At 39.6% G+C, this 14,937-nt stretch overlaps 1 protein-coding gene across 2 annotated transcripts in view; it reads right to left on the bottom strand.

The window, feature by feature from the left end:
* Positions 1-6,639: 6,639 nt before the first annotated feature.
* RAB39A (RAB39A, member RAS oncogene family) overlaps positions 6,640-14,937 on the bottom strand; it is a 15,299-nt gene continuing 7,001 nt past the window's right edge. Inside the window, exon 2 of one of the 2 annotated variants that reach the window (XM_057372491.1) lies at positions 6,640-10,966. In XM_057372491.1, coding sequence (XP_057228474.1) covers positions 10,540-10,966 — 427 coding nt within the window. In that variant the 3' untranslated portion in view covers positions 6,640-10,539. Of the gene's footprint in view, positions 10,967-13,264; positions 13,895-14,937 lie in introns of those variants that run through there. The other variant, XM_057372490.1, reaches the window with a different exon arrangement.

Raw genomic sequence — 14,937 nt, 5'->3', positions numbered from 1 at the left:
CGGCGGCGGCGGCGACGGCGGCCTCAGCGTTGGGCTTCCCTGTCCCGCGGCGAGGCTCGGGGAGCTCGGCAGCGCTGGGACCGGCCAGGTGCTCCGCACGCAGCCGCCCCTCAGAGCCTCATGGCGGCGTCCACCCGGGCGGCGCTCGGCGGCCGCAGCTCCATGGAAGGGGCCGGGCCCACATGATGCGGCGCCGGGAGCGGCCCCGCCGCCCAGCGCGGCTGCGAGCCCCGCCTGCAGCGCCCCCTGCCGGTCCGCTCCCCGCGCCGCCCGGCGCCGCTGCCCTCACGGCCCCGCGGGGACGGGCTGGGCACCGAGCCTCGGGTTCAGCGTGCCGAGGCGCTGTGGTTTGTGAGCACAGAAATTACTTGAGTTCTACATAACTAACTAACCCCGGCCCGTCCTGTCCCAGAGGGTGCTGCGGCACCGGCGCCCCGCATGCCTGGCCGGAGGGAGAGGAGAGTACGGCGGGCACAACCCCGTACGGCCTTCTCACACTAACGCGTGTTTTGTGAAGCCAAGTCGCAGCCCTCTCCGGCTAAGACATAGTTTTTCGTACCAGTTGTCACAAGAGTTCTGTCAGTGTGTGAGTATCTGAAGGAAGGGTGTCAAGAGGATGGATCCAGGCTTTTCTCAGCGGTGCCAAGCAATAGGACAACAGGTGACGTGCAGGAACTGATGCTCAGAAAATTCCACCTGAACACGAGGAAAATCTACTCTACTGTGTGGGTGACTGGGTCCTGGAGCAGATTGTCCAGAGAGGTTGTGGAGTCTCCTGCACTGGAGATATTCAAGGACTGTCTGGACACAATCCTGTGCCATGTGCTCTAGGATGGCCSTGCTCCAACACGGAGGTTGGACCAGATGACTCACTGTGGTCCTTTCTAATCTGACCCATCCTGTGATTCTGTGAGCACAGCATATTCAGAGTTGGAAGGGACCCACAAGATTCATCATAGTCCAACTCCTGTCAGTGAGACAAGGGAACATTTAGTAGGAAAAATTTGCATTTAGGCACCTTTTTAAAGGGATTTGGAAACTTTCATGGTTTATTTATATAAAACAAACCTCACATTTCTAATAAAATATTTAGCCTTTGCCTGAAAACATATCTTGAAAAAAATTTCACCAAGCTTTTCTTACAGGCTCAGAGCCTGAGACCTGGTGCAGGCTGTTTGACCTGACCTGCCATGACTCATTAGCATGGACAGCCACACCACCAGCCATCAGGGACTGCAGCCCCCCTTTCACCTCTCCTGGGGCACAGGATTTCAAGATAAATTCATATTGCAGAGAGTGGAGACCCTGAAGTGTAAGAAAACCTGCAATAAAATATTTAAGAAATGTGTACACTATTGTGGAAGTTTTGATAATGCTGACCAAATGTGGTCTGCAGCCTTATTAACTGAATAAATTACAGTAGTCATATTAAGGCCTTGTTTTAATTGAGAAGTGAAAATGAGGTATTGAATACTTTCCTATTTTTACAAGGTTTTCATCGTCCAAATGTTCCAATTAGTTTATATTTCTTTCTTTGCTGCTATTATATATTCTATACTATATACTATATACAATACAATATATAATATATAATATATAATATATAATATAGAATATAGAATATAGAATATAGAATATATATATAACATATAATACAGAATATATTCTATACTAATCTATACTGTACTATAGTATACTATAAATATTTAAGTGTACAGTATTCATTGCACATATAATGGACACAGTTGTACAATTTTACATATAATATGTAATTATGCAATACAGATCTAATTGGATTATGCACTTTCCATTGCCCATATGTTCCACAACAGTGCTGAAGTTAGGAGACCTCCAGCAGGATTGGTAAAATGTGCATTGCTAGCTGCATTGTGTATTTGTGCACTAGCCTCTCGGCTGTCCAGTATTATGTTACAGGTATGTAAGTACCAGAGAAGCTGAGATACAAGCTCATATTCTACAGAATGTGACATGGAGGCAGCCATTTCTATGAGCCACTACTCCCTGAACTGATTTATTCTCTTTTTCCTAAACCCTTTAAAATGTGAGCATTTCCAATTATTTGGATTTTTTTTTCTCTTTTCATTTTCTATTAGCTTTTTTAATGTGTGTTTGCTATTAATGCCACAATTCAGTGATATTTATAAACTACTTTTGATACATAGAGCCAGAAAATGAACTACTATAGAGAACTGCATCTCAGGTCCCTTTGATGAAAAGCTTAAGAGTACAAAACCACAACACAAACCATTAGAACATCATAACTGTAAATTTTGCAAAAYCAGCATTGAAGTTAAATGAAGTGGGACAGTGTTTTAAAATGCTATGTTTGAAAATGATGGATTTCTCTATATTTTCACTTTTCATTAAAACAAATGTTGCCACAAAAATGTAGTATGGGGATACAGCAGCACCTGAATACCTTTCATAGTCTGGTCTTTTCTGAGTCTCCTTAATCACCTGGTAGCTGTTATGTAACATTTATGCTGCTGGCCTGGATGGGTCAGCAATGACTGTACTGACWATGAGAGTTCTTGCATCCTGCCCAAATATGCTCTTGTGCAATAGCTATGAGTAGGCTAGCCAAGGAATAAAGAGAACCTGAACATCTGAGAAGCAGGGAGACAAGGAAACAKTGGTACTTTTTACTGATATTAAAAATAACATGCATCTCATTTTGCATGGTTTACACAATGACTGTAATTGGTTTTTTTTTTCCTTGAAGATCTGTGTGTGAATTTTCTGGGAAGTAAAGACATCTATGAGCCTTAAGGTTTTGCAGTATTTTAGTACTACTTCAGGCTGCTTTGACGGTACTTAGTGTTACATAATACTATTTTATTTGCTTTAATTGTATTACAAATGGAKTATTATTAAATACTCCTGGTAATGAAGATATTAATTATTGATTGGTACTACACTGGCCTCCAGTTTTATATCCTTTGCATGGATTGTAAAAAGCATGGTGAATGGCAGTCCCTGAGATGTCCATGGCTTCAAAGTGATTTGCAAGGAACACCTCATTAAGATTTGGATGATCAGTAAAATTAATACCATCATAATTTCCTAGATGTCGTGGAGTGAACTGATTCCAGGCTTTGAATGAGCTGCATCAGAGAGAAATATGAGTTTCTATGATCTGTTCCAATACCCTAAAACACATGTACCAATAAAGATGAAGATAATTTCTTCTAATCTTCACTTAGTCCATGATGGGAAAAAAAAACCATTTGATACTTGATTAGTCCATTTTAAACTTTTCTCCTATTGCAATAATTATATTCAGTAGGGACACTAAAACTTACAGGTTTTCTTTCAGTGGGAAAATCTTGTTTATCAYTGCTGTGGACTATAACAATGACCTCATGCACAAACCGTGCTGCGGGTCACTGAAGACGATAATTTTAAAAGGGCAAGGACACTCAGACATCTACCTGTAGCTGAAAAAAAAAAAAAAGACTGTCAGTGACCAAAATTCTCTTATATTTGTTTCCATTTCAACAAGAAAGCAAACACTTCTGCTGTTTACTATCTGGGCTTCACATCACCTTTACAGTTAATAACAGTGGTGTTCTGGGAAAATTGCCTGCATGTGGCAGTAGAGATTACTGCTGCTTTCACTTAAAGTGGCCCAAGGCTTTGCTATCTGAGTGTCAGCAGAACCACCTATCCTGTGCATCTCAGTATGACCCCTTTGTTCTTATGCCAACATTGTCCTTTAGCTTAAATAACCTCTCTCCCTGATATTTGTTTTTCTCTGATGTATTTTTTAGAGCACAGGRCTATTACCTCATAGTTTCCTTGATGGAAAACCTTACACTTTTTATCCTGAGTGTCATTGAGGATGGTGTGGGGTGGTGCAGAGTGACTGTTTGCAGGCAGAACCTGCAGGAGAGTTTTTGTTGAGGCCAAATTCCTCTTGGGACACAGAGAAGCACATGGCTTGTGTTAGGCAGAATGTGGCCATTGTTCCTCACCCAAGCACAGTTAGGGAGCTGCTGTGGGGAATCACATTTGATCTCCCAGTGTTTTTTGGACAGCTAGAAATTTACTGTTCCATTCACTATGTACTTGGGGAGCTATAGCTGGTCTGTGAAGCATGGTAGAGTGAAAGAGGATACAACATGAAAAAACATGTTCTACATTTCTGACACTTGTTCACATATGCATCAATTTTTCAGTGCTCAGTAAGCTTTGCCTCTCTTTTGTTTTAAAAGCTTTTCTGAGAATCAGGCTCTCTTTTCCACAGAGAATTGGACAGAGAAAAGTCCCAATAAAATGAACTGTGCATTTCAATGGTCTGATTGATGGGATTTGAGATTTGGATATTTTAAAGTTACATCCTAGCATAGCTGGCTCTTTTTAAAACATACAACACAAGTCATATATCAGCAAAATTACCAAAATGATCTGCACAGAGTTTTCTCCCTGAATAATAAGCAGTAATTATTTTTAAATGACAAACTAATATAAATTATTACTAAATAGCTGAACTATTTTCTTGGCATTGAAAACTTAACCAAAATGGACAATTCTCAAAAGTGCTGCAGAGCAGTGCCAGCCCTGAAAGGTTTTTATTACTAAGATTATGACTGGAATATTTTCCACAATTTCTCTTCTCAGTTTTAGTACCTTAATACTTAGCAACTACCACTAAAATTTTCAACTATTGCCCTGCTCACTGTCAGACCTTGGTGCCAGMAACGGCTGCTGACAGTCCCTTCCTGTAAAGAAACCACATGGGGGAGAAGGTGAAAGGGGGGAAAGCCTGCAACGTAGACATTTGCTTTTATGCAATATAGACACTATGCAATGTAGTCATAGTGCCAGCACAGAGTTATAGCCAACTGTTCCTGCAGCTGTGCCACATAAGTAACCTATSCTTAGGAGTGTTGGAATTAGGGAGTCAATAGCCTGCATCTCTGTGCCGACTCCAGGTCCTTGGTGCTTGCTTTCATTCCATAAGTCCCTCAACAGTGATGGATACTTCTACACCGTCTTAAAGACTCTGGCCGTGGTTAGTCTCCCTGCTCCCCCAGGGGCGTGCAGGGATGGAAAAAAAAATCTGTGTCCTCCTTCCACCCTTATCTTGTGTAGCCTTCTCTCTTGTGACTGACTTACTGCTACAGCAGTTTCAGTTTATCCCTCCAGATTTTTCACGGAGCAGGAAAACTCAGATTTGCATAGATTCTGCAGATTTGAAGCCACAGCAATGAGGAATGGCAGTAATTGAACTAYAGCTGACATGTGAGTTTCTTTACCTAGACATTACTTTTATTTACAATGCATTGATTTTAGTTTCACTACTTCTACTTTTGCCTTTCTGTAGAAGCTCTTCAACTGCAAGGTGGGCCTTTAGCAGCCTGTGATTAAGTTAACCTAGCAGCCTGTGATTAAGTTAACCTTAGTTTGAGCTGCCGTTGTAGCCTGTGAGGTTGGTGGGGGGTGCTGTCAGCTGGCTCACAGCACTGCCCCCAGCAAATACTCATCTCTGCTGGTTACACACYGAACACACCCACAGGGTTCAGGCCTAGCTTAAAACATTACTTTGTCTGAGAAGTAAATGAATTAAATACTTTCAAAGACAGTGATCCACTCCAGCAGCTCGGGATTGGGATTTTGAATTCCTCAGTTTGAGTTTAAACGAAGATTTACCAACCACTCCATAAAGAGCCTTCTACTTGCTGTTCCTGTCTAGCCTCTGTGRGCAATGAGCACTCATGGGAGAAGCAGCCATGCAAGTGGCATTTGTGGCCAAATAATTGTTCCCCAACTCCCCAGGGTAAGAAGCTCACATTGTGTATATTATATGTTTGCACATTTGTGCTATGAAGCTCTTTTCCTGGACTCATTTTTATCCATGTGTTTGCTGTTCCACTGTTTGTGGAAGCAGCAACTCCTGAAAAGAAAACCCATTACTCTGTAGAACCCAGCACCTGGAGCCGGCTCTTTAGCATTAAAGTCCTGTTTGGCAAAATGCTTTCAGATTTGCAGAATCAACTTAGTTTTCTTCACACTCCCACTGATTAAGTAGTGTGCAAGGTAAATTGTGTTCAAGAACTTGTGCCTTCAGAGTTTTCATGTTATGCTCAATTGGCACATCTTTGGTTGCATTACTTTCATCAGATTTACACATTTGTTGGCACRCGATAAACAATTCTGCCATGCTAAAAAGAAAAAGAATCAGCTTTTCCACAGGTGTATTCACTTCAGAGAGGTGGAAATGTGAATAAGTAATACAACAGCAAATGTAGGTAGTTTTCAGAGGAGCACAGAATGTAGCACTAGACCCAGACACTGAATTACTACTAGAAGTGAGCTGAGAAGTAAGTGCATGTGCATTCACGAGATAGTAATATTTTTTTCACTGAGGATTATGCAGATGAATTTTTGTTGAATTCTTCTAGTTTAAAATACATTTGATAATACCATTATTATACCTAAAGAACTTAGGCAACATTGGTGCTACCATGCACAGTTAAGTACTAGAGCAAAGGACCGTTACATAAATGCATGACTTATTTATGACTTCTTTTTTAATCTGTTTATTTTGTTATGTAGTCCTATCCATTAATGTTTTTAGGAAGGTTTATATTTTACAGATTTCTCTTTTAGTATTTTAATTTCATTCATTTATTGAAAGATAGGCTATAGACTCTGAGAAATAAGCAATGCAAATTTTTGCTGTTGACAACTGTTTCTTTGATATTTAATGATTTCTTAAACAGTCCAGCAYGTTTGTGGTAAGGTTCCGTGCCCATGTAGAGTGTAAACCCTCAGTCCTCCTTCTTGCTCTTCAAGACTGAAAGGCTATTGAAATTGCTGTGCCAACTCTATGTAAAAAGCAAAGGTGAAGGCTTGGAGTAGCTCATATTGTTMTGGGGTCTAAAGTGAGGGAAAAAGCACTCTTCCTGGATGTTAATTATGTAAAAAGAGGGCAATGAAGCATGTACTCCCTAAGGGAGCTGAAATGCTGAGACTGAAATATCTGTGATCATGGTGCATCCCCACACCTTTGCTTTCAGACAGGTGACTTGGGTAGCAGTAACTGTTCAGCTGAGGCAGAAGGGATCTCACCACAGGGCAGCATAGTGTTTGGGGCCTCAGTCAAACCTGCATTATTTTCTCTAAGCACAGGACTGTCACCAGCTTGAAGTAAGATGATTAAGTCTATTCTATACTAAAGGCATATATGAGCAMTATGAACATTTGATACCTTGAAATCTTTTCCTTGGTTGATTCCTAACATAAAAGCCTAGTTTCTGTTTCTTATATGGGACAGATAAAATTAAAACAAGCCAAAATATCTGAAGAATTAATGTGTAAATTATTTTAATGAATAGAGGAAGATATTTACTCTTCTTTATCAAATTTAAAATAAAAGCAATGGAAGTTTAAACGTTTTAGGAGTCCAAACCAATACTTTTTATCCATTCATTTGCCAAGCCTATGAATCCAAATAAAACCTTTGTCAAGGTTTTTCAACATTTTCCATTTCCTATTTGGGATTGACCCAACTTAATTTGCAAAGTCTGTGTTTTCTTATTAAATATTTTCTACTTTTAAAAATTTGACTGCCAAGTAAGGTTTATCTGATTTCTGTAATTTCTGGGAATTTAATTCTGTTATCAATATTCACGCTTCCTTGGGGGACAGAAAGAATATACATACACTGAACTATAACCCATTCTACAGCTTATTCAAGCTGCTGYTTTCCATACCATGTTGCAAAGCATCTGAAAAGAAAATGATGYATTTCAGCAAATTATCTATTTATCAGACACTTCTATTAACTGCAAGTGTGTAGTGAGWAGGTACAGCAGTGGTTTAATATATCATAAAGACAGACAGTGTTTGAAAGTACATGTTAATCTACATTTTTAGGAATTACAAGTAAAACAACTATGTGCATAGTACTTTAAAATGCAGTCAACTTCTCTTCTAGTTGCATTGAAAATACCAGCTCCTTATACAACTGAATCTGGTTAAAAGCGCTATTCCCAGTGTAATAAATGTGACACCACAGGTACAATATTGACAACAGAGATTAAGGCTCTGTTCTGATGATTTATTTCTCTGTGCATACCTCCACTCCACTCCCCTCTTCCCCCAGTCCTTTTCCCCCAGTACAACCCTTATTTTACAAGAAYGAAAAGCTCATTGGCTCAAGAGTATTTAGGAAGAAAACTTTAAGAKACAAGATTTTAATTTAAAAGTAATGAAATGTGCAATGAAATGTAGATTCACAGCAATCCCTGGCACTTATAAGGCTGTATAATTTTGGGGTTTTTTAATTATTGTTATTTAGGTATGTCAGAAGAAACTACTATCCACATCTCACGGTGCTTAACACTCAAAAAAGGGTAGCACACAGGGGATAGAGTCCAGGACTAAAGATCATAGAGATTTATTTGGTCTTGGCAGTCTTTGTGAATTTGTGGAACAATAATCCTCTGTATTTGAGGTACAGAAGATGAGGCACAGGAAGTGTAAATGCCTTGCTCAGAAACACAGTGAACCAGTAGTAAACCTTGGGTCTGTTAATTCCCCAGTCACTGATTTATTTGTTGGCCTCTTAAACAGTGAAGAGAAGACTTCTGAGATGCATAACATAGGCCACATACCATAAGGGAATCAGTGTCAAATGCATACAGCCTCATTCTGCACTACTTTTGGCATCTGTGGTCATGTTTACTTTGTAAAGAGGGCSTAAAATACCCTCAAAACAAAGTTGATTTGGTGTCAATACATGTAGTTTAATAGCGAATCGGGCTCACATCAATTATTCTGTGGCGTGCTGAGATAGAATTAATTGTTTTAATTGCTAATGATTTAAGGCTGATTCCTGTTTATATTAAGGCCTCCATCATAGTGTAACGGTGCCTCAGTGCAAGTCAGACTCAGGCTAAAAAACCTTGAASTTTTAGTTCCCTTTGAAATCAATGATTTTAATTGCTCTAAATGTATGAAGTAACTGGAACCAAACAACCTCTCTCATTACTACRAAATATATGAAAAAGGATTGTAAAAGAACGTAAAAGTAACCTGAAAGAAAACCAATCATATGCTTGTTGAAGAAGAAACTTAGATTAGATAGACTTGTTGCCTGGTCTTGGGAAAGGAGAATTGTACACAACAACACACCTTTATATGAAGATAACTGACTTGAAGTTTGGTGGTTATGAGTATGCCAGATAAATTGTGAATGCTTATCAACTCTGGAGATCAAGTCACCTTTTATACAACTACAATAAAATAGAAGTAGATTTATTTGGTATTTAAATGCTAGACCTAGTTTGCATAAAGCTAGTGTGTCTTATATCAGAGGAGTAGGAAGATGACTCCAAGCTCAGTAAAATGCTACACGATCACAGATTTCTCCTATTGTTGTTGTTATTAAAGGTTATTATGGGTTTCCTTCTTAGAGTATGAGCTCTCTAACTTTGCTCTCTGTAGCCGAGCATTATTTTAGGAAGACTTTCCTCTCCAAATGCTCTATTCATAACAGTTTTAGTTTAAAACCTTCCATTTTTAGACAACAGTTTAACATTTGCTGGCTAAGAATRAAACTGTCCTTGCTCTATTCAAATTTAAGGCCTGGGTTCCCRTGRGTTGCAGCACTTTTTAATTTTTTTGACTTCTAGTTAGAAGTAGATTTCTTTTTTAAAGCTAGTATGGAATTTGATTGTGTAAATCAATGTAATTCCATAGGCATCAGTGTGACTATGATAATTACCCAGCTGAGGATCTGACCTCTGAAATGTAACTTCAGTTGTTGGTAAAGCTGCTTTGTATACAGGTCAAATAATATGTTCAGCTGGGTCATATGCGATGTTATGTTTAGTTTCATTGGTAATTCAGAAAATACTTAAKAATAAATTCCATTGTTTCTATTTCCTACTTTTGTATACAAATAAATCATCTTTTCTAAAACATTCTTTTTCTTTAATAAGGCTTGTATGCATTGTCATATCAAAAGTGTTTGCTATTGAAGCAATCTTTCAGTTTGCTTTCTTTAGACTTATCTCTATTATCAAATTCTACAGCATTCTAAACTTTAATGAGCATTAGCAACCCTGCACTTGAGTAAAGAATCACATTAAAAAAGTATAAGGTATAATATTTTCTTGTCCAAAGCTAAGGCAGGATGAAAAAAAGCAAGGAGCTCATCTGATCTTCACCTAACAAGCCTTGATTTTAAACAGTATTCAAATTACAAAGCCCAAGTGATGATGTTGTCACRATGATTATTGCACTTTCTCAGTGTCTTGCTATAGAATTTGTTTTATAGAAATACATAATTTTTTTTTCCTGAAGACCACATGAAGTTGTTTAACTCTGTAAAGAAAAAAAGCACTTAAAGTGTTATGGATTATAACCTAGACAGAAGGATACAAAACCATATTACTGTTCTATGATTCAGCTATGTCATGATCTAATATTGTTTCAAAATTATTTTCCTGTCATTTAGATTGGCATCATCTTCTAAATACCCCATGGGCTCTTTGGCATGCTACAGATTCAGCAGATGCACTGTCTTCTAGGCTTTACAGCTTCTTCTGATGAATGWACAACATTTGGAACAAAGCCGCTCTTGACACCTTCCCATCCATCTTGTATTGAGATTTCTCCATTTTTTACAAGTTCATAGATGTCTCGTGTAAGAATTGTAAAGGACTCTTCAACATTTGTGGCATCTTTTGCTGAAGTTTCTATGTATTTCATACCACAGTCAGATGATARTTTTTCAGCTTCTTCTCTTGTAACCTCACGCTGTGACACTAAGTCACATTTGTGTCCTACTAGCATGAACACAATCTGAAAGGGCTGCACGTGCATTTTTGCTTCCTCTAGCCAGTCTTTCACATGTTCAAAAGATCGTCGATTTGTGATGTCAAACACTAGTAAGCCACCCACAGAATTGCGATAATAAGAGCGTGTTATTGATCTATGAAGGGAAAAAAAAGAAAAAGGAAAATTAAAATACATTTTCAGTTTATTAATAAATTGATTACTTTTCCATATGGCAATATGTTTTTATATTTTATAAGGTTTATTAAATAACTTTATTTTTTAAAAGCTAGTTGAAATTTCATTATTTATCACTAGACTACTTTTTTTTCCCCTACATTCAAAATTCACTTTCTAAACATTCCCGAACCAAACATCTCTAGGGTGAATTTTGAATACTGAATTATTCTTCAAAGTGCTCTTTATTAGCACACTGTGAGACATGTTCACAGAAGAAAAGATATTTGCTTTTGGTGTAAAGTCTGAGTCCTTCAGTTTYGTATAAACATGCACTTCACTTTTTCTAATTAATTTTTTCAATCTGAAATATGTACACATATGCCAAGAAACCTGCAGCCCAAACTTGCCAATGTACAGGCATATCCTTCTGCATTCCTTGCAGAAACACACTTTAAAAGAAAGTTTAAAAGAAATAAGAAATATAGAAATATATAGAAAATTATATAGAAATCATAACTATTTGTGCTTGCAGAATCAACAGGTAACAGGCAGAGAAAGGAAACTCCCTGAACAAAACTGTCCAAAAGTTTTGAATAAGCTGGGCAAACACACTTATTACAGGCAAGGGACACATCTGCYTYCAGCATCTCTCWCACACAGAGGTTCAAAAGCTCTTTWTAATTTATAAATTTAAAATTTTTTGGCATGAGGGCTGGCAAGGGGTATTTTCTTCTTTTGAACCCTCTAAGCTCCAGAACATTCACTGGAAGGAATCTTGGAAGAAGGAAAAAAACCTCTTTTTCTGGTTGAAAAAAAATTAATGTGCTCTAGAATAAGAAAAAAAAGTGTTAGAATGTAGAGAGATAGAAAAATACAGGAATTAAAAAATTATTTTAAGTCTCTAACCATGAGCAGTAGGGGGAAAAGGAGARGGTGAGAAGGGACATTTTAAAGAAWKKGASAGCCTACCAARGAGTGGATACAAGCACTTGTTGCTGGCAGAAATATTTAGCTAGGGTATATATAAGTATTTTCTCCAAATGAAATGAAATGCACTATCTCTTTTAACAGTCATTATTTGAAACCATAATGTAAGCKAAGAATGAATTCCATTTTATCTCAYRATTATGAAGAGGATGCTGTTGCCAAAAAGTCAAAACTTTAGGAAGCAGGATGAACTGTAAACAGTAGCACATCTTTCTATAACAGTAGGTCCCTCTGATTTTCAGTTCATTGCATTTCATAGAGTTTTTGATAACAATTTGAACACAGAGGTATAGTTAGCAGTAATACTCCTATTACAGATAGGTAAGTGCACAGATAAGCAAGAGTTAGATTTCTTGGCATATCTAAATTCATTTAGCCACAGCAAAYAGCATTTGAAATGGTTTTATTTAGATAAGAGGGAAGGACTGTTTCTCCTAATGCTTAGGAAGAACTTTTCTACATTCCCARCAACAGAGTCCATGCAGTGTCTATTAAGATAATAGGATCTCAACCTCAGATTAATTGAAATAGCCTGGATATGAAAAAAGGCACACTGTTCCACAAAATTGTGTTAAGACCATAAGTGAGGGGTGTCACATTTTGTGAAGTATTGAATAAAGGTGCCATAAGGATCTGTTTCTGGTTTTCTTAACCATTTTTYTCTTCTAGAGTGTCTGCAAACACAAATGAAGACATAAAAATATTTTAGGTAGTTCTAGTAAGAGCAAATGTGGTGACAAAAAAGAGATTTGATTTGGAGAAGTGAAAGCTAATACAACCTACTTTCATAAAAAAAACAAAAAAAAAACCAAAAAAAAACCCCAACAAAATCCCAAAAACCAACAAAAGCCCAAACACCCCCTGCCCCCCCCAGCTTTGAAAACAAAGAAAAACATTAGCCAGGAAAGAAAGTAGGTTGATATTGAAAATGCAATGCATCATCTGCCAACCATTTCTATATAAAAGTACGTTCTATCATGTATCTGGATTACTGAAACACAGCCCTCTGCTTATACACAGCAGTCAGTATCCTCATCTCTTATACGTCCCTTCTGCAGAGATTTGCTAATTTACAGTAGCTGATGATCTAAGCCATTATATTGAATTATGCGCATGTACTCCTTTTAATGGAGATGACTAAAAAAGTATCCTGTAACTTTGTGCTGTACATCACAAAAACTGGGTGACTATATGGGAGAGACAGAAGTATTTTTTCTGTACTTCTGGTATGGATAATTTGAAATTAGGTTTCTCATTACAAAAAAAAAATAAAAATCAAGAGGCTTTAGAAAACAGTAACACAAGGAAAAAACTAATACAAAATTTTTAAAGATACATTGACATGTACAATATCATGTTATGTAGTTTTCTAAAACCTGAGAAAAGGATGTCGCATTCCAACCGTGGGGAGCTGCGAGGAGTTCTTTGAAAATGGATGGTCGAGAACGAAATGAAGTCAAACGAGACAAACTTTGTATCTGAGAACCATATATTAGCAACGAAAACGAGAATAAGTAGTTGCTCACTAAAGGGGGCTGGAAAAGACAGCAAAAGAGAAAGGAAAATGGAGACGGAATGGGTAGAGAGAGACAGGAGACAGAGGCAGAGAGCGGGTGTTATCATAGTAAGACCAGGGGGTGCCGTCGACGTCCATGTGACAGGGTGAGCGCTGCTGCCGGAGAGAGAGCAGCTCGGGGAGAGGAGCGGCCCGGCGGTGATGGACTGCTGGACACACGGTGAGTGGACACTCGGGTGATGGACTGCTGGACACACGGTGAGTGGACACTCGGGTGATGGACTGCTGGACACACGGTGAGTGGACACTCGGGTGATGGACTGCTGGACACACGGTGAGTGGACACTCGGGTGATGGACTGCTGGACACACGCTGAGTGGACACTCGGACAGGTCCGGGACCCTGGGTGGAGTTGAAGCGAGGATCGTGGTGGTAGACGAGGTCGGAGGCAGGCAGGTGGCACAGGCAGGACAGGCGGTGGCTGGGTCAGCGAAGGAGCGGGGCGAGGCAGACGCTGCAGTTGAGGCTTGGAGAGCAGATGGCAACCTGCGAGCGCCCAGGAGGGGGGAAGGCGGATATATGGGGGCGAGCGAGAGTAGGCGAGGGCAAAATCCAGGCAGGCTGGAGCCGGGGCAAAAAGGAACCCTCAGCAGCAAGCCCACCAGCAGTGAGCAACAAAGAACAAAACCCCAGCCACACGCACAGAGACAGAGCAGCAGCCCCAACTCCAGCTCAGCAAAGTCTCGCTCCAAAGTCCAGCTCCCCAAAACTGAGCTCTCCCTAACTCAGCTCCACAAAGTCCAGCTCTCCAAAACAAACCTCCCCAAAACTCATGGAGCAGTTGATTTTTATACCCCCTGGCTCCTCCTAAAGTCTGCTTGCTGACCAGGAGACCACTGGTCCAGTCCAACCTTCTTCCATTGGTGGAGCCCTTCCACCATCTGATTGGAGAGATGTCTCTGGGGAGAGCAGTGTCTCCAGGTGCCCATCTGAGGTGTTGCCAGGTGAAATCCCCCCAGAGACAAGGCTTCACCCATGTCCTGGTTGCCTCCTGCAGGCTACACATGTGTACCCCTTCTCCCACATGCTTCTGACAATCGGTGTTGAGGCAAACCAAGATTAAAATGGTTCCTCACAAAAGATCTTAGAACCACAGAATCATTTAAGTTGGAAAAATCTCTAATGATTATTAACTCAACACTGCACAGCCCACTGTTGAACCATTTCCTTTGAGTTACCACACCTACATGGCTTTAAATAACTCTGGGGATGGTAATCCACCACTTCCCCAGGTAGCCCATCCAAGTGCTTTTATAACCCTGTTTGCAAACAAATTCTTTCTTAATATCCAATATCAGCAACTTGGGGCCATTTTCTCGTGTCCCATTACTCCTTACTAGGGAGAAGAGGCTGCCACCCACCTGGCTACACCTTCCTTTCAGGCA

The sequence above is a fragment of the Malurus melanocephalus genome, unplaced genomic scaffold (genome assembly GCF_030028575.1).
Source record: "Malurus melanocephalus ecotype Western Australia unplaced genomic scaffold, MMel_1.1 scaffold_172, whole genome shotgun sequence".
Classification (NCBI taxonomy): domain Eukaryota; kingdom Metazoa; phylum Chordata; class Aves; order Passeriformes; family Maluridae; genus Malurus; species Malurus melanocephalus.
The sequence above is the reverse complement of the archived record's forward strand: the minus strand, read 5'-3'. Positions and strand labels throughout refer to the sequence as shown.